The sequence below is a fragment of the Cheilinus undulatus genome, linkage group 18 (genome assembly GCF_018320785.1).
Source record: "Cheilinus undulatus linkage group 18, ASM1832078v1, whole genome shotgun sequence".
In the NCBI taxonomy this organism is placed as follows: domain Eukaryota; kingdom Metazoa; phylum Chordata; class Actinopteri; order Labriformes; family Labridae; genus Cheilinus; species Cheilinus undulatus.
The window spans coordinates 37314129-37341937 of record NC_054882.1 but is presented as its reverse complement, the minus strand read 5'-3'; the positions used below and the strand labels follow the sequence as shown (position 1 = coordinate 37341937).

General features: G+C 38.8%; 1 protein-coding gene across 2 annotated transcripts; it reads right to left on the bottom strand.

The window, feature by feature from the left end:
• Window positions 1–14986: 14986 nt before the first annotated feature.
• dio2 (iodothyronine deiodinase 2) lies at window positions 14987–27496 on the bottom strand. Of its 2 annotated transcripts, XM_041813072.1 has the most exons (3): window positions 27146–27496; window positions 15595–15684; window positions 14987–15564 (listed from the first exon to the last, which is right to left on the bottom strand). In XM_041813072.1, exons 1-3 carry the CDS (start codon window positions 27389–27391, stop codon window positions 15094–15096), a joined length of 807 nt encoding a protein of 268 aa, XP_041669006.1. In that variant the 5' UTR covers window positions 27392–27496; the 3' UTR covers window positions 14987–15093. The 2 variants fall into 2 exon arrangements, with proteins under 2 accessions (XP_041669006.1, XP_041669005.1); XM_041813071.1 differs by having other exon boundaries at window positions 14987–15684.
• Between the last annotated feature and the right edge of the window lie 313 nt (window positions 27497–27809).

The following is a 27809-nucleotide window of genomic DNA, read 5'->3' as shown; positions in this document are numbered from 1 at the left end:
CTCTTTTAACCTGTAATGAACCTCCCGCCACTAGAGGCCGCTATAGCTTCAGTTAATGACTGTTGCCTTCATGTCTGGCACTTCCCCGGATGTAAACACGAGAAGCTCAGCGGCGGCTTAGCAGTTAACGTGTAGTAGGAACAGTTCGGTATGACAGTTTTTTAAAGTTGTAAATGGAAATGAAATGGTGTGTTGGTCGTCAAGGTTTGAACCCACGTTTAACTTCCCCCTGAAGTGGAAAGAGGCTACATATCAAAGCATGATATTAATATGCACAAAGGAATGCAGGCTGGTGGCACTAACTTGTAATGTTAGCCACGCTGTACAGAGTACATCAGGCTAACGTCAAACCTGCTAACACTATGACCCTGTGAGGAATCTGACTGTTCTTTTGACTAGTCGGTTAAACAAAATGTAAATGAGTATTTAGTCAAGTACAAAAATAGACGCTTAGGAGCATCCTTAGTGGCTAGTTCCAGAAAACGTGGTTTATCACAGTTAGTTACTTTTTCACAGAGGAGGTAAGGAAGTTTTTTCCCCCATCATTTGAAAACTGCATTTTGTATTTTTTCAGGTTATCTTTGTCTAATATAAAATTTTTTTTGATGATCCTGAAACATTTAAGTGTGACAAATATGCAAAAACCATAAGAAATCAGGAAGGGGGCCTATACTTTTCACAGCACTGTAAGTTTAATGGTGTGTAGGTGTTACTTTGATACAGGTTAAATTGTTTTTTGAAGCAGTTTAAAGTGATGCTGAGGTCAGACTGCACCTTATAAGCAGGATTATAACCTGGTCAAGACAGTGCAAGTTTTCAGGTTCTGTAAGTCCTGAAAATTAGTTGTTTTATCCCATTTATGCGTCACAGTGAGCAACAATCAAGGTCTGGCATGTTTGATTTTTCTTTCTGCCTTCCACAGTTTGATCTGTCAAGTCAGGGATGTTGACCAATGAGAGTACAGAGTGCTCTGGGTGCTCAAAACTCACACATATAAAGAATCAGACGCTGGTGCTACAGGATGAAATTATGAGGCTAGAAGCTTGCTGAGCTCTGACATCTCTGTCTTTATGATGTGCCATAGAAGGACAACCATGTCACAGTAAATAAAGTGTCTTTGACTATTGTTTTCTTTATTGTCTTTGTCTAGCTTTGCTGGCCTTCTTTCCAGCGTCATCAGGCACCATTGGGCCAATTTTCAAGCCTGTAATCAGGTCATGGCAGGAATTTATGGCTCTGTGAATGTTTTACCTGACAAAGTGACAGACAAAAGATTTTCTTTCGAGAGCACACCTCATGGCCGTTGTGAGTGATTCCATAATAAAAGTGTGAAGGCTGGTGGAGTCAGGATCACTCTGTGGGGTTCAATCTTCTTGTGAGGCTGATATGAAAGCATCAAAAACAGAGATATCCTGCAGCAAGTGTGGTGCAGCCTGTAAGAAACCTGAGCCTAGAAAAGAAAATGTGTTTTCCAGCAGAACAATGAGCCAAAGTATGCAGCGAATAAAAATATTAAACTCCTGGAGCCGCTCAGTCAGACACCAGATCCAGTCAGGAATTCTTGGCTGGACTTTAAAAAGAGCGTGTACTCGTGATCTCCACACAAGCTGACAGAGCAGAGCCATTTAGTGAAGAAAATTTGGGAAGAAAGAGCTTAATCTACTGCTTTGTTAAATACACAATTCTGATTGGTCAATTACTCTCTGTTATTCTTTTTAATCTCAAATGAAAAATGTAACTGATCACAGCCTGAGGAGGACTAAGTAAATGATATCAATGTGCAGAGAGAAATCCTGTTAATGTTTCTCAGGAAGAAAAGGGCGTTGTCACATTAGGAAGTTTTGTTTCGTACCGTGCACGGGCAAAAGTGCTCCCACGCTCCCCTCTACCCTGCTGGGCAGCTTTCACATTCGTAACATCACTCTGTGCCCTAACACTTATGGATGCACACAGTCTAGTATAGGAAGAAAGTAGAAGCAGCCATGGGAACCACTCAGGTCCACATTTGTTGATACTCTTTACCAACAATGGAGTCCATCTCTAGCTACTCTGGATGTTTATCCACCAACAACGGCCCTCTTCATACTTTATCTATTGTGCAGCTCAGGGATGAAATGGACCTATGCTGCATTTCTGTATTAATCACTGTGTTTGGTCCTTGCAGATTGTGTATCGATACAGATGGTACATAATCGATACGGCTAAAAATTCTGTAAAATGCACATCCCCCACAGTGCAGTTTGGGTTTCTTCAAACATCAAAAGTCAGGAGTTGGACAGGAGTCATGCAAGCTGTGCAGTAAACAAGGTAAAACACTTTAGCAACACAATTCTTCATCTTCACACAACATCTGGCTAATTGGCAGCAAGCAACAACAGTTAGGCTCAACGGGCTCATCTGTGTCTTCCCAGCAAACAATTAAATTAAATTGTTTTGTCTATTTAGACTCTGTCACCAATTCTAAATTGTCTGTTTTATTCTAACTTCTGCCTGTATAACCTGTTTTTATCTCACTCTGATAAAGCTTTGCTCTTGTTCTCAATGTTTTAATTATGTTGTAACGTTTAATTTAGTGTGTATTTTATTTTTTATCTTATGATGTAAAGCACTTTGTAACTGTGTTTTGAAATGTTCTATATCAGGTGTGTCAAACTCAAGGCCCGGGGGCCAAATCTGGTCCGTGGAACAGTTAAATCCGGCCTGCAAGATAGTATGATATTTCTGCTATAACTGGCCCATCAGTATGCAGATTTCCTCAAGTATAAAAACGTCAACTTATCCTTGATGATTTAAGATATCCTTGTTAAGTAATAAAATCTGAAAAAGTAAGGAGTAAAAAGAATTAGATATAGAGTCAGGAATGTGGGAAAATATATCGATTTGAGTTTTAATTTCATATTTTCAATTTTGCATCTCACAATGAGGACTCAAACTTGGGATTTTTACTTTTTATTTTGTACTTTCAGCATTTCAACTCATGATTTTGTCTTCTTATATAATACACTGCCTGGACAAAAAAAAGTCGCCACCAAATAAAGGTCACACTCTAATATTTCATTGGACCGCCTTTAGCTTTGATTACAGCACGCATTCGCTGCAGCATTGTTTCGATAAGCTTCTGCAATGTCACAAGATTTATTTCCATCCAGTGTTGCATTCATTTTAATATTGATGATGGGAGAGTCTGACCACTGCGCAAAGCCTTCTCCAGCACATCCCAAAGATTCTAAATGGGGTTAAGGTCTGGACTCTGTGGTGGCCAATCCATGTGTGAAAATGATGTCTCATGCTCCCTGAACCACTCTTTTACAATTTGAGCCCGATGAATCCTGGCATTGTCATCTTGGAATATGCCCGTGCCATTAGGGAAAAAAAATTCATTGTTTAAGAAATGAAAAGTTACTCATTGCATCAGCTGGGGTTAAATAACTTGTTGCCAGCTGAAAGATAATCGCCCATGCAGTAATGATCCAATAGGAGGCTCGTACCTATTTGCTTAGTTAAATCAAGGTGGCGACTTTTTTTTTTTGGCCAGGCAGTGTATTTTGAGCTTTAAGAGTCATAATTTAAAATTTTAATTAATGTTTTGACCTTTTTGACCATTTATTTTTGATTTCATCTCGTATCTTCAACTTCTTACTTGGACTTCATAATCCCATAGTTTGACCTTTTAGACTCACAATTTAAAAATCTAAATCATATTTCAACTCAATTTCATGATTACAAATTTTATTTCATATTTTGACCTTTTAAACTTATGATTTTGACTTTCTTATAAATTTGCCTTTAAAAAACAATTTTTCAATTTCAATTTCATGTTTTGACCTTTTTGAACTAATAAATGTACTTGTCTCAGATTATGAGCCTTTAAACTTATCTTTTTAACTTTTTAACCTCAAAATCATTTAAGTTTGCGAGGTTTTTTTTTCTTCATATTTTATTTCTGGCGAAATGAGGTTGACAGTTTATGGTTATAAAGGTGACCCTGTTAGGCCCTCAGGTTAGACCTGAATCCAGAATCTGGCCCCTGCTGGGATCAAGTTTGACACCCCTGTGCTATATAAATAAAATGATCAGGATCAGAACATCATAGCAGCATTTTATGATGTATTTGTGATTTGATCTCTAAAAAGAGATGGATTCCCCGTTACAACAAGAGAGGCTGGAGGTTTGATAGATGGGTCGTGGTAAATGATTTTGAGATTAAAAAAGTCAAAATGATAAATTTAAAGGCTCAAAATCTGAGATAAAAAGTCAAACTTGATAGTTCAAAACGACAAGAAATTAAATGTCGAAATAATTTTTAAAGGGTAAAGGTATGAGCTAGAACTTGAAATTGTGAGTTCTGAAGTTCAAAATCTAAGATAAAATTTGAAATAATGAGCTAAAAAGGTCGTAATATGAAATAAAATTTGAAATCATGAGCTATAATTGTCAAAATATGAGATAGGATTTGAAATCATGAATTAAAAGGGTCAAAATAAGACTAACAACTTAAAATTGTGACTTTTACGTCAAAACATGAGATCAAAAGTCAAAATTATAAGTTTGTCATAAATGTGAGATGCAAAAATGAAAATATTAAATAAAAAATGGATAATTTTTCGAACATCCCTGACTTTTATCCACTTATTTTTACTATTTACTTTTAATTCTGTTTCTTTTTTTTTTTTTTACTTAACAAGGATATTCTAAATCATTAAGGTTAAGTTTACATTTTTATACTGGAGAAAATCTGCAGACCTCATAATGTTGATCTACTAATAATTAAAATATGACATGATCTTGTGGGCAGGGTATAACTGTACCAAGTGTCAGATTTGGCCCCCAGGCCTAGAGTTTGACAACCCTGCTTCACAGGGATAAAAAAGACAACTCTGAACCTTCAGTACATATTTCTTCAACCTCAGTCTTTGGATTAAAATGTTTTTTTTTTTTGTTTTTTTTTTTGTTTTTTTTTTAGATTAAGTCACATTTACAGTTTTAGTCTAGCTTTAGTTGATAAGTTATTAGATATTTTCTGAACCAATTAGAATAACCATATTAAAAATCAAAACATCTGCAAGATGCTCATATGAATATATAATCAATACATAAAATATACTGAAGAAAACACTGACACACATAGAAAGCTCTATATGTTTTTACGGACTGTATGCACATCTATCATCATAGATTTTAAATGTCTCACAGCCCAGCACGAACATTTTAGTCTCTGCAACAAAAACTGAATTTACACACCATTAGAGTTTTTTATCACATAAGATGTGTTTCTAGCTAGTCTCAGTCTTATCTTCTTCATGGTAAAAATGAGGTCGACAAAAAATTTGTAGTCAGTTTCAGCAGACAGAATAAAACAAGTTGTCAATATCAATCTAAATAATCAGGATTATGGTTTTTGTCCTAACTGAGCAGCTCTAGTATCCAGAATAAAGAAACTGACCCACAACATGTGAAATAAGCCAACCCAGTCCTTTGTTTACATGTCTGAAAACACAAAATCTGACTGTGAAGGCGTTAAAAGGGTATAAAATATCATCTTTAATGGACACCAGACCATGAAAAATATTTATACTGGAAACCTTCAGTGTCATTTCACTCAGGACATCTAAGGCTTGGCATAAATCGTGAGATGGTAAAGATGTCTAAGTGAAATGTCATCCTGCATTGAATGACTCAATCGTTAATGCGTGACCAAAGCTGACCACTTTAGAGCTTACACTATACAAGTGAAATCACGAGGAAGCGTTGGCAACTGTTAATAAAGTTGCTTTTGAAAACTCTGACAGAGAGAAAGGCTGATGTATTATGCACGGCTCAAATACTAACACCATCAACAAATTTCTACCAAAAATCACACTCAGCATCACCGTCAAAAACAAGCTAACCAGCAGTTTCAACATAACAAACAACCCCAGCCAGCTGCAGATCTTTTTCTTGCCTTTCTTAATCATTCATGCTTTATTATACGGCCCACCAAACAGACATTCCTGATGTTGCCACAATGATTTCAGACACTGTCCACCGGGATATTCTGCCCTAAAGTCACCACGAAGTCACCACCTCCTCTCACATACCTACCTTGCGAATGAGCATGTCTGCAGAATTGAATACTGACACTCTCTTGGAGTGATTTTGCTCTGCTTTTCTACTGAAATCAGTAGCTGAATCACAGGTAAGGAAACACTTTGTCTCAGCATGAAGAAATTCTATATAGGACCGAACACCACTGGTAACTCCGCCATTGTATCGACTTCTCACTGAGCTGAGAGGTGGAAGCGCACCTACTACAGCGGCCAATAGGAACGCTCCCTCTGACCTGAGATTGGCTGCGAGTACTAGCCTCCTCATTGGCTGGAGCATCGTCCTTTGCTGGTTTTTCCTTAAGTGAGATTGCAGCACGAGGAGGCGTTGCAGAAGTATGTTATTCTGTTGGATGGCTTTAATAACAAGACCCTGACAGGTTGTGTTGTTTTGTGGGCATACGGTACTAAAAATAAATCGCTGACTAAAGCTTTAATTTGACCATTTTCAGAGCAGCTGATTGCCTGTCGTCAGCAGTTCAACCCTCCTCTGCACTGCTCGACAAATGATGGACGTGTCAGGCTAAAAAGTACTCAAACTTCTGTCAGTCGTGGAAAAAGGAACTGAGCTAAAATTGACCTGAAATTGCACAAAGTTAAGGAGAAGTCTTATTTCAGAAGCCTCAAAGTCATGGATGCAGATTTTACCATAGTAGAATTATCAACATGTACTTGAGACCGTATACAGGAAATAAAATCATTTTGTTCTATAGTTGGAGAACCAGTTAAAGACTCTGTAAAGTGAAATCCAAAGTCTTTGTCTTAACACACTAGAAATGTTGGAATACGGCTGCTGTAATCATGTGAAAACACTGAGATCTACAAGAAAGAAAGTTTTTCACCTCTTTCCTGGCTTGGTTTAATGTGGGTGGGGCCAATATGTGGGCTTGTGATGTCACCACCCCACAGTGGGGAATGACCCCGCCCCTCTAACACTACAATATAAAACCACAGCGCAGTTCATCTCAGTACAGTCTGTTGTCAGCTGATGATATCATATTCCTCCTGAGTGGGCGTGGCTTCAGCTCATTCAACAGACACGCCCACACCATCCTGGATAATTTCCTTAACTTAGAGATGTTTTATTTGACTGAAATTTTACCAAGGAGTTCACAATACAGTGACCTGTCATACAAGAAACTTAAATACAGATCTATTTTCACTTTACAGGGTCTTTAAGGTAGAGGGACCTGATACAAAATTCCTCCGAGTGCTCCCAAGGGTGCATTTATTAAATGATAACTAAAACCCAAGTTTCCTGCAAGGAGAGGGGAAAGTAAAACATGTCCATCCACTCCTTCATGCTGCCCCCATTGACAGCAACATCATACAGACTGTGCTGCCTTAGTTGAATGTTTAGACCAGTGTTACTCAACCCTGCTCAACCAAAGAGCCAAATTGTTGAAAAATACCTTTGCAAAAGCCACAATCTAAGTGGTGAAAAGTGGCAAAAATGTCATGAAGTGGCAATAAAAACAAGTTAAAGGTGGCAAAAATGGTCCAAATGTGGCAAAAAAAGGCAAGAAAAGTGACTAAAATGGGCAAAAAGCAGTCAAGAGTGGAAAAATAGGGGGGAAAATGGGATAAAAGTGGCTAAAAGAAGCTGCAAAAATGGGGGAAAAAAAGAGGAAACAAAAGTGGTATTTAATGACAAAGGTAGCTTAAATGAGTGAAAAATTGTGAAGACATTCTGAAAATGGGCAAAAATGGAAAAAGTGTCAAAAAGAATTGGCTAAAATAGGCAAAAAATAGGACAAAAGGGGAACTTAATGGTAAAAGGTAGCTTAAATGGGCAAAAAGTGGCAAAAAAATTGCAAAAAAAGGAAAAAATTGGGAAAAAATGACAAAAAGAAGTGTCAAAAATGGACAAAAAGTAGGAAATAAAAGTGGTATTTATCACTGGTTTAGACTTACCATGAGCTACCTGAGTGGAAAACAGTGGTATGTGCCTTTATAGAAGGCACATATGTTCGGAAAAAAAAAGGAAAAAAAAAAAAAGCGATGTCTCTGATTGATGGAGCCCATTGTTACAAAACAAATTGCAGTAGCCAGTTTAAGCCTATAGAGGGCAGCATGAAATGTAGAATTTAAATACTTTGCATTCAAACCTAAAGATCTGGACCTTCACTGATCAACAACACCACTTGATAACCATTCAGTATGTTTTAAGTTGGAGAGAAATAATTTGGGGGTTCAGTCGCTCTTTAAGTACTGACAGCATATGTGTTCACCTTTAAAGAACAGGATCTTTTTCTGTTATCAGGGTAAAAAAAAGCCACATTAAATCTGTGTAAATTCGGTATATTAAATATCAACTTCAAAGAAGGCACACGTTGTTCACAGGCACTAAGGTTAAAATGGCCTGTGTACTGTATGATGTATATCTACAGCGTAAAAAGTAAAAAGGGGATCATCAAAAATACAACTCTAGTATTAACATTGTGGGGACCCAGTGATGTATTACCATTTACTTGGGCTTAAATTTTCAAGGAAAATCCCAAAACATATGAGCAAAAACAGGCTTAAATTTCAACGTGGCACAGCCAACTTGATACGTCGCCCCTAATCCGCTCGTTGCCCTTTTATTGTGGAGATCAGCAAAGGTCACATGCACGTCTCATGAATGGTGTGTGAAATGTTGGCCTAATTTCAAAGGTTTTCACAGAGATTTTAGAGAGATACTACTACTGCCACAATGGTGGATTGATATTCTGAATTAGCTGGTGGTTCAGTTTTCTTACTGGTTTCCTTCAAGGGATGGAAATTAAATGGGAAGTTAAGCTTAGCTCAGAGTTAGCGGATTAAACATTAAAACCTGGTTCTGTATGTTTCCAAACGTGAGAGTCTATGACTGTGTTTACATGGACTTGAGTATTCTGGTTTCTCTGTGCATGTATACATCTTCAGAAAGCGGGATATGACAGTATCCTGGTTTTGAGAAACCCAGTTTTGCTACCTGGAGAACTCCAAAAGAATACAGGATACTGTGCTGTGTATACGCCGTATCCTGTTTTCTGACCCGCCTCTTGTCGCTGCTTGCTCTGCCATGCCTGAAAGCACTGCCCCTGGGCACTGATTGGTCCTGTCACTTTCTAACTGGGCCCAAACGGTTCAGATGGGAGCTTTGCAAGATGGATTCTCCAGTAAGAAACACAGAAACGGGTGAATCCATCTGCTTTGCAAGGTTGCTTGTAAATACTGCGCATGAGTGGCGGAGGAACAGCCGATCCGCTCTGTCCAGAGAGAGTGACATTTGAACTGAGGCAGTTTTGTGCCAAAACACCCTCATATTTAGGTAAATCGTGAACAGAAAAGTTCAATTTTTCTACCATGAATGAACGTAGTTTACTGTGGAGACAGAGGATGACCGCTCACACCATGAGTTACCAGGAATTAGAGTTCTGTGAGATGAAGACAGAGAGACGACACTTGGTAAGCATCCTGCACAGTCAACGCCTTCCGGGTTTGACAGTTTAGAAACGAAGACTCTTCCGGACTACTTTTCAAAGTAAAAGCGTAATAGTTTTCAAGGCCAGCTTTGAGCTGCCCCCGTTTTACATGCTTTTATTTTGAAGTTGTTTTTTAGGACATTTTAGCGAAGTAAGTCAACTGCAAGTTGAAATATCAAGTTATATTAAGCTTATTCATTTGAGATCTCTCTTTCACTGCTTGCCATCCTCTCAGTCTCTTCTCTGCAGATGCTTTACCTGTAAGCCCATGTTCTTAATATAAACAATTCCATTTCTGCAACGTGATGTTAGCATTTAACCATGTTGAGCCCAAAATAACCAACAGTGATCTGATTTTTCTCAGTTTGCAAACTTAGCTTGTTTTGTGTTGTAAAGTAACTCAGATTCCTGCAGATGATTCAGTGATCAGAAACCGAGATACTAGCTTTTCTCATGTACACAGGGATATGAATAACTGGGTTTCTCTGTGTGCATGCAAACCCAGTGTCCTGAATATGATAAAACCAGGATATGACTCATAATTAGGATACTCATGTCCATGTAAACACAGTCAATAATGTTTTAGCTCAGCCTTTAAGCTCAAAATTAAGTCCACTGTGGCCTATTCAAAACCCACCAAACCCATCATACAACCATAACATGACACTCAAAGTATTTAACTCCATACTTCTATTATATCACTAACAGAGAATTTAAAAGTGCATGCTAAATTTTCAAAGAAATTTATGTAGAGCTGGGGCGAAGCATCAACATAATTCATCAGTGACATACATATAGTGATGGACGATAACTATTTTTTTGAACTGATACCAATAACCAATAATTTCCTACTCCTGATGAACGATAACTGATAATAACGATATATTTTTTTCAACTGTTGATTTAACAAAACAAGTTTATTTGATGTTTATGCACGTCTGGGGGTAAGAAGGGGTTAATATGTAGTGAACAAAGATATTTATAACTAATTTGAACTAATATCACTCGTGTTTTTCAAAAAACAAAGAACTATGTAAAATGAATGTGTTGCTTTCCTGTAATTATTAAATATATCCCCCATATTCAGTTTTTTGTAGAAATGTCATGCATATTTGTGTTAAAGAAAAGAATAAAAAAATATAAATTTAAGTGACAAGCTTTTGGAAGTTATTTGCAAAGTTTTTAGCCACATTAATAACATAAAAACCCAGTTTATTCACCCCAAAATAATCTATAGATTAGTCGACTAACCGAGGAAATAATCGACAGATTAATGGATAGTAAAATAATTGATAGGCACAGCCCTACATTTATGTTACTAGGAAAGTGTTTGTGTAGTCACAAAGTAAAACTGAGCCACCACCATTTACTAGGCTGTGATCAGACATCTGGACAGTATATTTTCTTTTCCAATATCCATTTCCTTAAATATACTTTGGGACTCTACAAAGACTTTCCTATAACCTTATGACCCCGAAGACACTTATAAATTCTCCTAATTGGGGAATGAGTGGCGTTTGACGAGGTTTAACGGAGTGTCACCATTTAATTTAACACCAGTTAAACTGTGACACCGGTTCTCTGCAAAATATAGTAATCTAATCAAGTATTTTCTAAGTTTTCATTTTAAAATACTGTGTATGGTTTACATTGTGTAAGGTCTACTGCAGTGTTTACCAACTGGAGGCCTGGGGGCCACATCAGGCCCCCCACAGTTTCTCATCTGGCCCCCAGTGGAATATTACATTCAGAAAATTTGAGAAGGCAAAAATATGGTATGCTATCGTTTGACTTTTTTTTCTTGGAGTCTAAAGAAAACTGTCAACTTAGGGGCTTATCAGACAAGAAGCACAGTAGTATTTCTGTAATTTGGCATGGTAAACACATTTGTTATCTTGATTAAAGCTGCAGTTTTTCACAATAATTTTCCACATAAGGCTCTTTGAGAGTGCAGTTTCCCTCCTCTGGGGATCTTCAGAGTTCTGTTTCCTGCATTAGTTTTTGATCAATCACAACACAGCATTTTAGCATCAAACTCAGTGATAGATGTCAAGAGGGCTCCAGAAATATGCAGTTAAAATATCTCAGTCCCCCTCTTATGGCTAGCTGCAGTAAAGGTGACAGGGACTGATCTCATTGTTAAAGGCCTGAAGTTCAGCTAATTTGGGAAATAATTAATTTTTTTTCCAAGAATATTTTAATTAGACAAAATATTGATTTTATTGCAATTTATTTCAATATTCGGCCCCCACGGTGTTGATCAAGGAATAGCTGGCCCTTGTGAAAATTGAGTTGATGACCCCTGGTCTATTGTAAACGGCCTCTAGAGGCCAACTTCAGTACCTTCGGGGCCCACCTTAGGGCCATGCCCCACACTTTGGGAAGCACTGTTTTATTTTGTTGATACTACTGTTGAGTCTCACTAGTTCTATGACTTACTATTTTATCATTGCTGGGGCAGAAACATACAGGGGAACACAAGCTGAAAGCACATGCCCACTGTACATCAAACTAAACCAGAGCTGAGCTGCTACAGGACTATTTTCTACCTATCTGCTCAGATCAGCACTTAAAATGTTCCCAGATTTTGTAGTAGGTCTTAAAAAATGAGGATCCAAGGTTAAAACGTGTAGAAATCAGACTAATAAAAGTTAATTAACGGACTTACCAAGCTCACAGACGGTTATATTGCGATGCGTTTAAGGTTAGATCAGTGACATGACGATTTGTGCAATATAAATAAAATGTGACTTTGTACTCAAATGACACATTAAGAAAAAAAAAAATTGGAAGAGAAACTAAAATAATCACAGTTGTGAAGATCAGGAATCTGTTTCAGCAACAGATGAAATCACGACCTTTTTAACTTTATAACTCAAGCTCCACTCAGTTTAGACCACTTCTATTCAAAAAAGTCACTTTGTCTTTTAAAAAAAAAAAAAACAATGGAAAAAGATCAACAGTGGTTTTGATTAGAACCCAGATCAATAGATTGTATTGATAAATGTATCAATATCCATAAAAATGAGCAACTCCTATCCTTAGGACTGACAAAGACCCCGGCCACCCCAAAATAATGCAAAATAATGGACCTTTAAAGGGGTGATTTCTATCTCTGGTTAGCTGTTAGCTCAGCTATGGTTTACCTCCATTCTAACACCAGACACCAGACAAGGTGTCAGGTGTTACTGAATATGTTAATGACTACCACTGCCTTCAATACAAGAATTCATGTCCGATTTGCAACACGAGTCGAAATCATCACAATATTTTTTTCAAAACTATTTAGCCCTTTGTTTTATCTGTTATTGTTTTGGTTTTAACATAGAATGATTTATTGCTTGTGTTTGTTGGAAAACACATAAGATGAGGACCTTCAGAAATAATTGCATATCAAATTGCAATTGCAACATTGGGGGAAAAATCGCAACTATAATATTTTCTCAAATCGTTGAGCCCTGCTGGCAGCCATTCTGAATGTTTCTGATATTTATCAGCTTCCAGCTAGACTACAGACTTGGTTCTCAACTGGTGGGTTCGGGCCCAAAAGTGGGTCACAAAGTCGTTTTCAGTGCATGCCTGGAACAAAAATATGTGGCAAAAGTCTATTATGTGCTTTGATTTTGAAGGCTATGTCTCATCACTTTGTTCCATCTCAAGTAAAAACATTTCCATTTTTCTTTAAAACATTTCGTTATGATCAAAAAAAACTAAGAAATGTGGGTGAAAATTTGTGGTCAAGGAGGCGTTAGCAGGTCTGACACTAGACTAGTTGAGAACTGCAGACTGTTACGTAAGCTCTCAGGCCCTCTTCCTCTGCATTGTTTTGCATTTTTTTTAACAGGTAGCACTGACTGTTGCTCGGCCTTTAGACTCTTAAATGCACATTGGATTTTCTGAAAATTTGTTCCATTTTTGCAGCAGATTTTGATGAAAATTTGACTGAAGTGTACTTGTGGGACATTAACCTGTTATATAAGAGGTAACATTAGCATTCGCCAACTTCTATGCTAACAGTATGGCTCATCTAAATCAGTGGTTCTCAACCTTTTCAGCCCGTGACCCCCAAAATAATGGAGCCAGAGACCGGGGACCCCCTCTGTACCTGAAGGTGGTTGAACTGCCAGGAACATTCAAGAATAGTCGTGTGCAGACAAGGCTGTGAAAATCACATTTTATATTTGACCTGAATAATAACCACTCTTATCAAAGAAACAAATATCTTTATTTATTCATTTAGTCTTCTTTAGATGAAAAAAAAAACAAAACAATTTAAATAAATTTAATTTTTAAAGAACATAAATGGGTTTAAAGTGGGAAAAATTAGATAAAAGTGGCAAAAATAACCAAATATAAGACAAAAAGTGGTAAAAGGCGATTAAAAAGTGGGTGGAATGGCTATAAAGTGCAAAAAAATGGTGGAGATGAGGTGGAATGGGATGAAAAATTGATAACAATGGGTAAAAATTGGTTAACTGTGGTTAAAATGGACAAAAGGATAGAAAAAGTGGTTAATGGAGGCAATGCTAGGCAGAAAGTGGCAGGAAATGGTTTTGAAGTGGCAAAAACAGGCAGAAAAAGTGATGGACAGGGGTTCAAATTGACAAAAAAAGGGTTTTAAGTGGCAAAATTGTGCTAAATTGGCAAAATTGGTGTTAAAAAGTGATGAAAAACAGTTGACTTTGGTCAAAATGAGTGTGAAGTGGCAACAGTGTAATAAAAAAAAATATTCTAAGTGTTTTTACGATCCCTAAGGGAGTCGTGACCCCAAGGTTGAGAACCACTGGTCTAAATATTTGGTGCAGATCACTATCAGAGGAAAATGTTGGCTATAATTAGCTGGCATTGACTTTTGCCCTACCAAAGGCTAATGGGATGCCAGATGAAATCTTGGACCTTGGAATATGGACCAATGTGCCGCCTGGTATTAACTCTCCATTAGGTTTTAATTTGAAAGTCTATGAAGCAGCAGTTCAATGATGGTTAAGCACATGTCATTTTAAAACAAAGAGCACTGTAATATGTCATAACCATGTTTTAGCTTCCTGGGAGACTGAGGAGAAGGGCGCCGTGTGAAAATGGTGACTTTCCAGAAAAAATACGGGCTACTTAGGATTATTTCTCCTTTCTTTACTCACTAAAATGCTGTTTATGCTTGAAATCTGAAGCTAAAGGTTGGCTTCTTGTGTTTTTTAATGCCTAATTTTGTTTGGGATTAATCAAGTCTCAACTTAATCACTGACATTTTTTCAATGATTCTGTCATGTGCTATCAATTAGAGTGAAAAAGATGTACCTAAAGGTTTCAAAGAAGTGTAGAGCAGAAAAATACACCGAATATCCCTTGGGATTATTGCTGAGAAAAAGGATGCTGAAGCAAATACACTAAGAGAAGTACAAATACCTTGAAATAGTCCGTAGGTCTTATACTTGCGTCAATGTTTTCAGTTACCTTTCATCGTGGCTACAACACAGCTGTTGGTTTCAAATTTTCTGCTCACTCAGAGCAGACAATTTTTTAAATTTCCTTCTGCATGTTGTCCACTTCCTCTTCTCTTCCTCCTACCGTTTCCCGTAGCTCTGTTCCAGCCACTGCCGCACATCCTTCAGATTGTAAAAAAAAGGCCCCTTACCGCCCAGGTAGGCGATCTTTCTCCGCTGCACTATACACACCCGTTCATTCGACACGCCATAAGCCACGTTAGCATTGTTGTCCATGCTGTCGGCCACCAGCTTACACTGCGGTGGGAGGGAAAAGTGCTCGATGAGTTCTCGTGCGGCCCGCAGCCTCTCCTCCAGGTTCTGGTGTTTCCGGACGTTAAAGGAGCAGGAGCCCATGGGAGGGGCCACCCAGCCGTCAGACGGGTGGGCCTCATCGATGTACACCAATAGGAAATCAGCCACGTCGCTGAAGTCCTCAACCAGCTGCCTGAAAGCAGGCAGGTGGCTGATGAAGGGGGGTCAGGTGGCTGAGCCGAAGTTGACCACCAGGGGGCGATCCGACGACTCAAAATCCAGAAGGTGACACTCGTCCTCCTTTCGGGCCCTGGATCCAGGCGGCACGTTCGTCACGTTACTGAGACCATCACTCCACCGAGAGGCATCAGGAACCTTCACAAGTTTGGAGTTTGGAGCATCGCAGCCCAGTTTCACCTGAGGAGGTAAAAAACACACATGAATGTTTCTTCAACATGAGTGAAGGGCAATGTGGGTTTTGTCTCACCTGGAAACAGACAGACCAGTTATTTCTTTTTCTAATCATTAATGATTAAATCCCAGGGTAAGATGTCTTTGAACTACTAAATGCTACTTATTGAGGTAGCATGGGGTGGCCCGTACAAAAGCAGCAGCCCGGTGCTCTATCACTAGCAGCAAGACAAAGCCCTACAATTACACCAGAACTGACAGCGTGCCCACGGAGTTTACATCCTTCCCAACGGAGATTATCCAGAGAATGGGGCGCTCTGAGACTGGAACCTGACACCTACAGCTGGTGGGGAGGAGGCAGAGGCGGCATTGTGTGAAAAGGTGGAAGCGGGGCAAACAATCTGGGCTGCAGGCTAGGCTAAGAGCGGCCCCACACAAACCTGCCGTACCAAGCTTCTTTCTCCTGGGTGCCCGCCCCGTCGCCAGCAGGATGGATGATGTGAGGCTGTGGATTTCTAACCACCGTTTGGACAACTGTGTTTGCTGGTACAGAGGAGACTGCCAAACGTAATTTAGTTGTGTTTTTACAATGCAATGACAATAAACGACTTTCTATCTTTTAATCCATTTTTAATCCATTTTCGATCATGTTCCTCGGCTTTCTTTGGTGGGCAGCACCATGTTTGTTGACATGCAATGCATGGTGGGAGGGCTGTCTATCAAAAGCAGGCTGCTGCATTGCTACTGCTTAAAGGAATGGCACAAATGAATCTACAAAAAAGTGCATGGACTTTTTTATATATACATATACGAAGATATTTTGAAAAACGTTAGTCACAGAATGTTTATTTTTTTTAACTTTTTTGTCCCCAATTGATCGAAGAACAAGTCTGTGCAAAGAAAAAGCTTAGTTACTATTGTTATCTGTTTGTTATAAATAAAACTCCTTGAGTTTCAAATTATGATTTGCTTTTTTTCTTTAGTCTGTAGACTCCTATAACCCTTTTAAAAATCAAATGACATTTTTGAAGTAGACATATTCTTAAAGCCCAGGTTGTCCTGAAAAAAGGATGTATAGAGCTTGACTGTGCACCACAGCGTTGATGTTTTACAAGCTTTTTAAATCAAAAAGTCCAGACAAACATGATGGTGAAAAAAATAGCTGTGAGTTCTAAGGGTTAATAAGAAAAGGCACAAAAATGAATAAGGCATGAATTTTTTGTGGAATATTATTTAAAAAAAATGGCACCTGAATGCATAATATGTCATGCATAACATCTCTGCTGCAAAAATTGCAGCAGGCCATATTGCAATTTAATCTAATTTTAATTCTAAATTAATTGCCCAGCCCTAATACTTGCAAATCCACACAGGGTTAAAGTTAGCAGAACAACAGCCAGCAGCTGCCCTCGGACATGGACTATAAAGATTACAGGGTCAATTTGATGTCAAAGACTGGTGTTATGGTTTAACAAGTGACCATGTTAACTGGTGACTCCACATGAAAAGTGTCAGTGGTCGTGGAAATAACCAGCATCAAAAACTTAGAAAGCCCCACTGTGTAGTTCTTTATTAGAATCTTATCGTCTAAGCATATTTTTGATGAAAACATTCGAGTTGTAAGTACGCCATGTCGAGCTGAAAGTCACTAGTTTAATGTAGGCTAAAATGCCTTATCTTGAACTGATTTTGATCTTTTTAATGTCAAAATAATTTACTGCTCCTTAGTGCACAGCAGACGCTGAAATAATCACCTCTTGTGTTGCATGATGTGCTGTAAATTGGGAATCTTGACCCCAGAATTGGAAGTGAGTTAAAAAAAAAAAAAAACATACTGAAAGATTCACATCTTTATTAGCAACTACGTTTTTTAGTCCCTTCACTGTATCGCTGTGAGTTCCACTCATATTTATTTTCACAGCCAAGAAAAAGGCACACAGCTAAATCAGATGCTACATTTATGGTAGTTTCCTCTATGTGTAAGCATCAAGCTAATGATCTGAGACAAAAATGATCCAACATGGTTGGATTCTCTAAGGTCATAACATGGGTCTGTGTGGTTATTATGAGGATCATTAAATCTGTTTTTATGCAACACTTCAGTCATCCCCTACCGTTCCACTTGTGCACAAGATCATTCTGTTATATAACGACAACATGTTGTTGGTGTTTACTGTTTTTAAGAATAATGAATGGGAATGGAGCTCCTAAATATGAGGTGAGAAAATGAGGGAGAGGGAGGTATGGTTATTGGGTTATCTTATTACTAGGGGTGTAAAGGTACGTGTCTTTGTACCCATTCGGTACAGGCCTCTCGGTCAGTTAGAGCAGTGGTTCTCAAACTTTTCAGCCCGCGACCCCCAAAATAAAGGTGCCAGAGACCGGGGACCCCCACTGTACCTGAAGGTGGTTGAACATGCACATTCAAGAATAGTCGTGTGCAGACAGTGCTGCCCATGAGGGGGGATAAATGAGAGAGCTTTCTGGGACCCAGGCAGACTGGGGGCCCATGGAGGTCGGGAAAATCAGGGTCCATTGTAAAGTTAGCTAGATATCCATATCCATATTTTATATTTAACATGAATAGTAGCCACTCTTAACACAGAAACAGATATCTTTTTTTAAAGTCATTTGTGCCGTAGTATATAGTCATCTTAAAAATGTAAATCCCTGGGGAGCAGGTGGCCTAGTGGTTAAAGGCGCTCCCCATGTACGCGGGCGGCCCGGGCTCAAATCCGGCCTAAGGCCCCCCACCGCATGCCTCTCCCCCACTCTTGACCCCCTTTCCAACTCTATCCACTGTCCTCCTCTATCAAATAAAGGCACAAAAATGCCCAGAAAATAAATCTTAAAAAAAAAATGTAAATCCTTTTCTTAAAAACTGAATTATAAAAAGAAGTAAAAAAAAAAAAAAAAAAAAAAAGGTCCAAATAGGTGATGAAAAAGGTGGTTAAATGGGATTTTAGAACTAGCAGAAATGGGTAAGAAGTGGCATAAATCTGATTACAGTGGCAAAAAGAGCAAAAACAATGGCAAAAATGGGTTGAAGAGGCAAAATCAGGCACAAAAAGTGGTAAAAGGGGATTTAAAAAGTGGCAAAAATCAGTGAAATGGGATATAAAATTGGGAAAACGTGTTTAAAACTGGCAAAAATTGGTTAACTGGGGCAGATAAACAGAAATGGGTTGAACTGGTTAAAACAGGCATATCAAACAGTGAAATGTAGTTGAAATGGGCAAAAATGGGATAAAAAGGGGTTGATAGTGGCAATAATGGGTCAACAGAGGCAACAATATATGGAAAGTGGCCAGAATTTGTTAAGAGTAAAAAAAAAAAAGTGGCAGTAAAAGTTAGTGTAAAGGGTTAGAAATTGCTAAAAATGGGTTTAGAGTGGCAAAAATGTGCTAAAATTTGCAAAAACTGTTGGTAAAAAGAGATGTAATGGGTCTAAATTGTGCGAAATTGATGAAAAGTGGCAAATAATAGTGACAAAATTGGGTGAAAACAAAAATCATTTCAAAAGTATTTTCCATATTTTTTAAGGCATCTGGCGACCCCTTCTTGGTGTGTCATGATCCCCATGTTGAGAGGTTGAGTTAGAGGCTCTAAATGCAGGTTTTGATTATTTTTTGATTAATTGCCCAGCTCTATGTACACATTTTCTATAAAATCCAAAATTGTTAAGCATTTCACTTCAGTTTAGCCCCCCTCCCCCTCCCCGTCCTGTCGCCCATTACATCAATTCCCCAGTATAACACATACACTATCTCCGCCACAATACCCAAGAGGGGAGGGCCTTCGCTCTCAAACAGAAGCAGACTTTACCATTTGGCAAAGGTAGGCGATTGCCTGGGGCCCCAGACTACTAGGGGCCCTGTGATGACATGCTTCACATACTGAATCATTTCTCCTGCACCGCCCTAATTCTGGCTGTTTGGAATGAAAGTGGTTAACACACCCATTAAAAGCATGAAATAATGAGCAAACTTTGTCACGTTATACACTGTTAGAAAGAGGAGAAACACAAGATTCTTACAAAATCCCAAACTCACGGTGTGTGCTGCCTGCCTTCTCCATCAAATAGTGGTCTGACAATGAGAACAAATCCTGGTAATCCTGGTATCAGATGAAGGTAAAGGTCCACCAAACAAAACTAGAAACTCTAGACCTCATTTAGTGCCAAACAGAGGCGGACTTTACCATTAGGCAAAGGTAGGCCAGGACTTCACTATGAGGTCACTTAAGGTCATGCTGGCAGGATAATCATTGTGCAGATGCATCAAACGTTTGTTGTTGTAATAATAGTGAGTTTGGAGTCAGACTGGCAGTAGCATGTGCAAACATGCTGCAGAGAGTAAACTGTGATTCATGAAGTCATCCTGACTGAACGTGAACTGTGAGAACTTTATAATGCTAAATGATACTTTATCCTTGTGACAGTCAGCTGCTCTTAGCCATCTCTTATCTGTGTTTCTTCTGACCAGGGCTTCATCACAATATCATTACTTCATCTGCAGTAGGGAGTGTGAATACTGAGCAAAAAAGTTCAAATTTCATTGACAGATTTAGGTAAAAATGGCAAACACTGTTGTCGAGGTGGACCAAAAACCATGACTCAATACTTTTTTGTCAAATGGCGAACCAGGAAGTCCAAAGTCTAATCCATGTAGGCAGCCCTATTTTATAGGTTAAATTTTATCATTTAAAACAAGTAATACCAAATCTTGGCAGGATGAGTGCCATCATCATAGGCCTGGGACATTTTCAAAAATATTTTATCTAATCTAGGAGCATTTTAACTGAAAGTGAACAATAAATGATGATGCCTGTTTGATCAAAAATCTGAAACATGCAATATCTGACAATGTATTGTTTTAATGGCAAAAGGTTGCAGGCACAGTCCTGTCTCCTGTCTAAACAACACAAATAGGTTACCTACATTTAAAAAAAGAGAGTGGAACTGGCAAGGAACAAGGGAAGCTCTCACTCCTCACCAGCTTCAGCTACGTTTCCAAACGCGTGTGTGTAAATCAGTGCTCTCTCCGTCCCTCGCTCTCTCTTGCTTTAAAGGGGACTTATTTTACCCTTTTAAGACAATTTTATATTGTTCTGAGAGGTCCTCAAAACATGCCTGGGAAGTTTGTTGCTGAAAAAACACTCCAGTATTAGATTTCTGCATGTCTAAAAACCCCTCTGTTTCAGCCCCACTCAGAACAAACTGTTTCTATGTCATGATGTGGCTTAATGGATTTGGCTCTCCTGATCCTCCTCTCAGCTGAAGATCTGGAGAGGGTGAAACTTTCTTCCAAGAGGGGAGGGCCAATCGAACCTGGGGGCGGGACTAACTCCCCACATGACATCATTAGGGGAAAATCTGAGAACGGCTTGTTTCAGCACACATTTTATGAAAGGTGGAATAAGAGAGGGAGGGAGGGAATGGAATGGATAATCAAATCTTTGTGCTTTTTAAAACCGAGCATTCATGCATTAATTTGTGATCAATTCAGGTTCATTATTGGAGCATTCCTTTTTAAATTGTGGTTAATCTAATCCTTCATTGTTTCTTTCAGTACACTTTGGTAAAGCCACATCAGCAACCACAGTGATGTAAAATAAGTCCACTACTGCTCCTTAATGTCTCATCTCACTTGAAAAAACTCAGACAGCTCACTCGACAAGTCAAAAGTCATCTTCACCTTGTGAAGTTTCACATTTTCTTTCAAGATAAAAGCAGGTCTTTATGCAAACAGGAATTTTTTACCCTTATTTTAAAACAGTATTTTCTAATTTGTCAGCACTATACTTTCACAAAACACATTATTTATTTTTGAAGCACATGGTGGATAGTTTTGTCAAACTCGATATCGAAAATGTTTTCTGCAATTTTTGATGATAAAAAAAAAAAATGCAAGGATTTCTTTTTTTTACCACACAAGACTGAGACTTAATTTACTAGTTGGCAATATCCATTTTGTCTCTGTACTTCTTCAGCATAACCGCAATATTAAAGATTGAATAAACCTTCAGACTATTTTTTTTTCAGATAAAAATCTACATATACAGACATTTAGTAGTACTGTTAATCAATTATGATCCAGATGGATTAGATTTTCGCCCATACTATTAAAATGCTACACTTTGTGTTCTCCCCTTAGGTAACAATTCTCCCCTTAACCCTCAATCTTAACTCTCAGCCTCAAAATGTGCATTCCCGCAAAGTGTGAGGGCCATCCCAATTCTCCTGAGAGTTGAGTAGAGGGGTGAGTTTGAGGGCTTTATATCCCTTAATTTTGAGATGTTCCTGGAGCTCCCTTGGTATTGAGGGTCATCACTCAAAGAAAGATGGCAGCGGATGTGGGGAAGAAATCAAGCTACAAATGTATTTCTTTATTAATAGAGATCTAAAATTACAAAAACCACTCCAATATCTTAGTTTAATGTTATTTTAAAGTGTAACATTTACTTTTATTTTTATGAGCATAAGCCTGTAACCGTGCCGTCTAGTCCGTCTTCTTCTTCCTCTGAATTGACAGAATATGCAGTTTTGGCACATTACTGCCCTCTACAGTCTGAAATCATAACTGCTATTAAGGGGTGTCCCATTTCTGTTGAGGGGCGAGTTAAGACTGAGGGTTGAGCTTGAGGGTTAAGGGGAGAATTGGGACTCAGCCTCTGTGTCACTTTCAAGCAAGGGGACGTCACTGACCACCCCATCTCATCTGGACAACGCTGTCCTTTTCACCTCCCTCCTCTCGGTACCAAAAGGCTCTCTTTCTGTGCTTTTTTTAAATTACTGAAGTGGGCGGAGTTAGCTTTGAGCTGAGGTTCACTTACACTCATTCAGACCAAAGATCTCTCTCCATATTTATACAACCATTCAGCTAAAAATAAACTGTTTATTTATTTGGGGTTACCCAACATTATGGGCATGATACAGGCTTAAAAAGTTGAATACTTCTATCAGTGGTTATGGACATTTGTAAAGTTAACAGTCGATACATATCTGCAGCAGTGAGTGGGGGATATTATGAATGAATGGAAACAGAGGAAGGATAGTATTTTACAGCTCTAAACGGTCTGGTGTGTTGCAATTATTATCAGAAAATTTCTACATACATGGAGTACACTCCCTACTATTTACAAAACAGTTTTCTGCCACAGTTAAACAGATTTTCCTGGTGTGGAAGGCTATCATTATCACAAATTACAGTCACAATGCATGCTTTCAATGGAAACACTAGTACACTATTAGGCTATTAAACCTTGTGGGGTGAGTGACTGAGTAATGATATGCAGATAACTAACAAGCCTGTCCTACGAAACGACCTTTAATGTGAGCCATGGATGCGATCTCTCATTTGAGTACTACTTTTCTTTCCTCCATTTTTTGACATGAAGAGCAGTTTGGAATCAGCTCCACTGAGCTGAGCTGAATGATCCGGATCTCTTAAAGGAGATGGATTCCCGACAGACATCAGCTGAGGAAACAGATAAGATCAGGGTTCAGTGAGCTGAGCCACGACAAAACTGTACTGAACCAAACAAACCGGAAACAGACCATTCAGGAGCACTGAGCGACGCTGCTCATCCCGGCTTTAGACAGTATTTTTTCTTTTTTTAACTCTGTGCCAGCTGCTGTTTCTCTGCGGGCATTTAAACATTCTCTTTTTTAACCTGAATGTGTCCCTCTTTTCAAGAAACAAAAGCAGCTACAATTTTTTTTAATTTTCAGTCTTCGAATGCTTGGCGTGGTTTTAAGCAGCACAAAACGTGGCTGTTTAGAGGTGTTTCTCTTTGTAGAAATCACTTCTAGCCCCCCATCTAGACATCATCTACAAAGAACCTATTAGTGGTCACCAAGGATGCTGCACACTGAAGGACCATCATGAACCCTGAGCCTTTTGACTGAAGCCCCAAATATAAAACAACTACCAGACTGTCTACTTTCTGTTCCTGTTTGAGCTCTGCTCAGACTCTCTCTGCACAAGAGGCACTTGGTGTAAGTGTTGGTTTTGTAATCGGCTAAAATTAGTTTGTAAAAAACAAGCATTTTTGTTACCTGCAAAAATCCAATACTGTGCTTCCCTATATATTAATATTGATATATGTAAATTTAAAAAAACACAAATATTCCATTTGACAGTGCAATAATTTACAAAATAACATTTTCTCTCATGTTTGACCTCAAAAATAGATTTGAGTTTGTCGAAGAGGCCACTTCCTCTGTAGTGATGGGAATTTAGGCTCTCTTCAGTGATCTGGATCATTTGGTTCTGCTCAGCAAGAAGAGATGGCTCTTTCGGTTCCCGAACGGCTCTTCAATCGGGTACCAGTTACGCCCATTTGACCTGCCAGATTTAGCAATGTCATGACGTATGACTGATATTTGTGCTGGTATTTTAGTCCAAATCAGTTTTTTGAATTGATGAGTATATCATGCTATTACTTTTTAAATATACTGCCCCCCCGTGTTGTAGTACTCGAGTCCAGGACTCGGACTCGGGTCCGACTCGAGTCCTGATTTTGAGGACTCGTGACTCGATTTGGACTCGAGCGCTGATGACTCGGACTTAGCTTTCTGCGTCGGGACTCAAGGATGAAGGGGAGGACTCTAGCCTATTTTGCTGAAGACTATTTTATTCTGTAATATTTGTTGTTTTTGTGTAAGAAAACCCCGCATAACTGATCAGTGTTCACGCAGCGCCCGCTGCGCGTTCACCTGCAAGCGCGTTCACCTGCAAGCGCGTTCACGTGAGTCTAATCTGCTGTCTGTGAAAACCTGGAGGAGAGAGAGCAGGAGGAGCGGGGGAGCCTGGGTGACAGAGAGAGGAGCTGATAGGTTAATAGGTTGCCTAAACCTGTCGCTCTTCTCTGTTTTACCGCAGTAATCTTTACAGGAAATTAAACTAAAATGCAGCCAGCCTACCTTTGAATCGCGGAAAATCTCCATCAGCTGCTGAATAACTCAGACTCGTCACATTAGCTGCTGCTGCTGCACAGTAATCCTCCTCAGCCTTTGACAGAGTGGTAGAAACTCTTAAACTTTGTAGTGAGTCCCATTAGTTAAAAATATCAATCCAATGTAGAGATCTGCGTTAACATTGGCGAGAAAACGCTGATTAGTGAGCTAAACAAGGCGGCATACAGTAAACTATGATGTGTTTAATTACAACTCAGAGTTAAGAGTATCGAAGGAGGGACGAAGTTAACCCCTAAACGCCTGTTGTCGCATATTTGATACTTACTTCTATGATACCGCTATCTAATCAATATGATCAATAAATTACTCAAAAAAACTTCTGAATACAATCTGATAAATGATGAAAAATGCTCTTAAGTGGATTTTCAGTTACCAAAAACACCTAATGAATGAAATGAGATACTAAACATTTTAACACAATTGTTAAATTTTATGGAGATTTGGATTTTTTTAAATTTCAGTAGTAAGTTAAATGATCATTTCAGTCCCAAACAATTAGAATTTTCTTCATATATTTGTGTTTTCAGGCTTTAAGGGGTTAAGACCTTTTTATGATGTGTTCAAATGTCCCACGGAGAAAACTGGAATTCTAATTTTTTGTGAGAAATCTGAATAAATCCAGTCATTTTAAAGGAGGAATATTTAGTACAAGATGGATGTAAAGCATGAGTTCAGTTAAAAACATGTTGTCTCATTTTTCCACCCTAAATACACAAATAATCCTGTTAATATAACTAATATTATCAATGAGTATTATCAGTGTAACCGCTCCTCTAGCCCTTTAGAATAAAAAGTTGAAGAAATTCATACATTAATTAAACACATCAGTGTAGCCCACCTGGAATGGCATAAAAATGATTAATAATTCAGTTTAATTTGGCTCTAGTTTTTAGGTACTGGGGATTCATTTAGGGCTCAAACTAGGGCTGAACGATTTGCAAAAATAATCTAATTGCAATTTTTTCCTGCAAAATTGCGACTGCGATTTAAAATGCGATTATTTAGGTTCCTCATTTTTTCTGTTGTTCAACAAACAAAAGCAAGATATCACTCTATATTATAACAAGTACAGTATTAGATAAGTTAAACTAGGATAAATTTAGAAAAAATATCTTACTGCAATTTTGGATCATATAGCAAATTTGATATCAATTGCTTTATTGAAGGGGATGATCATTTCTCATATTATTCACATTTTGATGAAGAAAAAAAAAGCATGAGTACGAACAGTAAGATTTTTGTAAAAAAAAAAAAATTAAGGTTACTTTTATCTCGTTTTTGCCTTCTTTAAGACTTTATTTGCAACTTTTCACCCATTTTTTGCCTCTTTTTTCGTACACTTTTACCCCTTTTCAGTCTGTTTTCTCTCCACTTTCACATATTAAAGCTACCTTTTGTCATTAAATACCACTTTGTTTCCTAGTTTTTGCCCATTTCAGCCATTCCTTCTTGCCAGTCTTATTCCATTTTTGCCCTTTTCACCATTCTTTCCCCACTTTCACCCATTTTATCTACCTTATGCCATTAAATACCAATTCTTTCCGTTTTTTTGTCCATTTTTGACAGTCTTGACTGCTTTTTGCCCATTTTAGTCACTTTTCACTCATTTATTTGCCACAGTTTTGCCACTTTTGGACCATTTTATGCCAACTGTAACTTATTTTTTTGTCATTTCTCACCCTTTTTTGCTACTTTCTTACACTTGTCCTCCCCATTTTTGCCCATTTTAACCCGTTTTTGTTGCTTTTTGAGGATTTTGCCAGGTTTAACTTATTTTTAATGCTACTTCAAGCTGTTTTTGCCTCTTTTCACCACTTAGATTGTGGCTCTTGCAAAGGTATTTTTCAACATTTTGGCTCTTTGGTTGAGCAGGGTTGAGTAACACTGGTATAAAGCATAATAAGAGAAAAACAGATTGTATCAAACTGATAAATTTAAACTTTTCTGGTTAGAGAAATATTGCACTGTCTGCGATTTGAAAACTGCAGCATGCCATATTGCGATTGATTGCCCAGCCCTAACTCAAACATAGGTAATGGGGACTCGACTGGGATTTTCTTTGGTGACTCGACTCGGAATCGAACACTAGGGACTCGACAACATACATAAAAATAATGAAAAATAAATGAAGTTATATGACATGAAACGGCTCCAGAACGAGATACGACTCTTCTCGGTCACTTAAAAGAGTCGGCTCTTTGAACCAGCTCGTTCATGAACGACCCATTCTCCCTGATTAAAAAACGGCAGTTAGCAGCTGCGATGTTAAACTGTTGCTAAACAACTTGTAATCTGCCACTGATAGCCTACCTGATAGCAACTGAGCACCCCTAACCCATAAACACACCATATATCAACATTTAACAAAATTATCTAGATATGATGAGCGCTGTATTCATCTTAGAAATAATAAGATGTGACTTTTAGTCCACATTATAAAGCTTTTCCATATGAAGACAGCTATCCCTTCATAAGCCTCCACTGTACCTGCTTGTAAGCGTCCAGCAGGAAGCCGTTCCAGATGGAGCGCATCCCCTCTGAGGTGAGCATGCGGGGCCACTCTCCCGTCCCCGCTGACCGGGAGCAGCTGAGCAGAGACACGGCGCGCTTCACGAGCACCACCGAGTCATAGAGCGCGAGGAAGAGACAGTTCGAAAAGAACCCAGGTAAGATCTGAAGAGTCACGAGCAAGTCCACGCTCGCCATTCCCATTCTATCTTTGCGAGCCTTCATAAAACCGGAGTTATTCCGAACTGCCCTTCATGACGCGCAGCTCTCCGTCGAAAGTCCCGCTCTCTTCCTTCATAGTTCACCTCTCTGGTCCATGTGCGGCTCCGCACTGTGAGCCCGAACTCAGAGAGGCGTCTGAGGAGTTTTTAGAAGCTTCTTTTTTTCTCCCCTCCAGCTGCTCGGAGCTGTGCGTAATGACGCTCGGCCGCTGCAGCTCGAGAACTCTCCCCACAGAGACGAACATTGAAGTTCAAATCAAAAGCTTCACGGCTTATCTTTAAAGCTGACGTCAGATTAAGAGCAAACCCTCAGTCACCTCCTCCTTCTCGTAGCTCCCTCCTCATCTGCACGTCGACCTGAAAGTCTATTTCCTCTACTTTTGTGGTGCGTTTTGTTTTGACCCAGTTGAAAGATGTTAGAA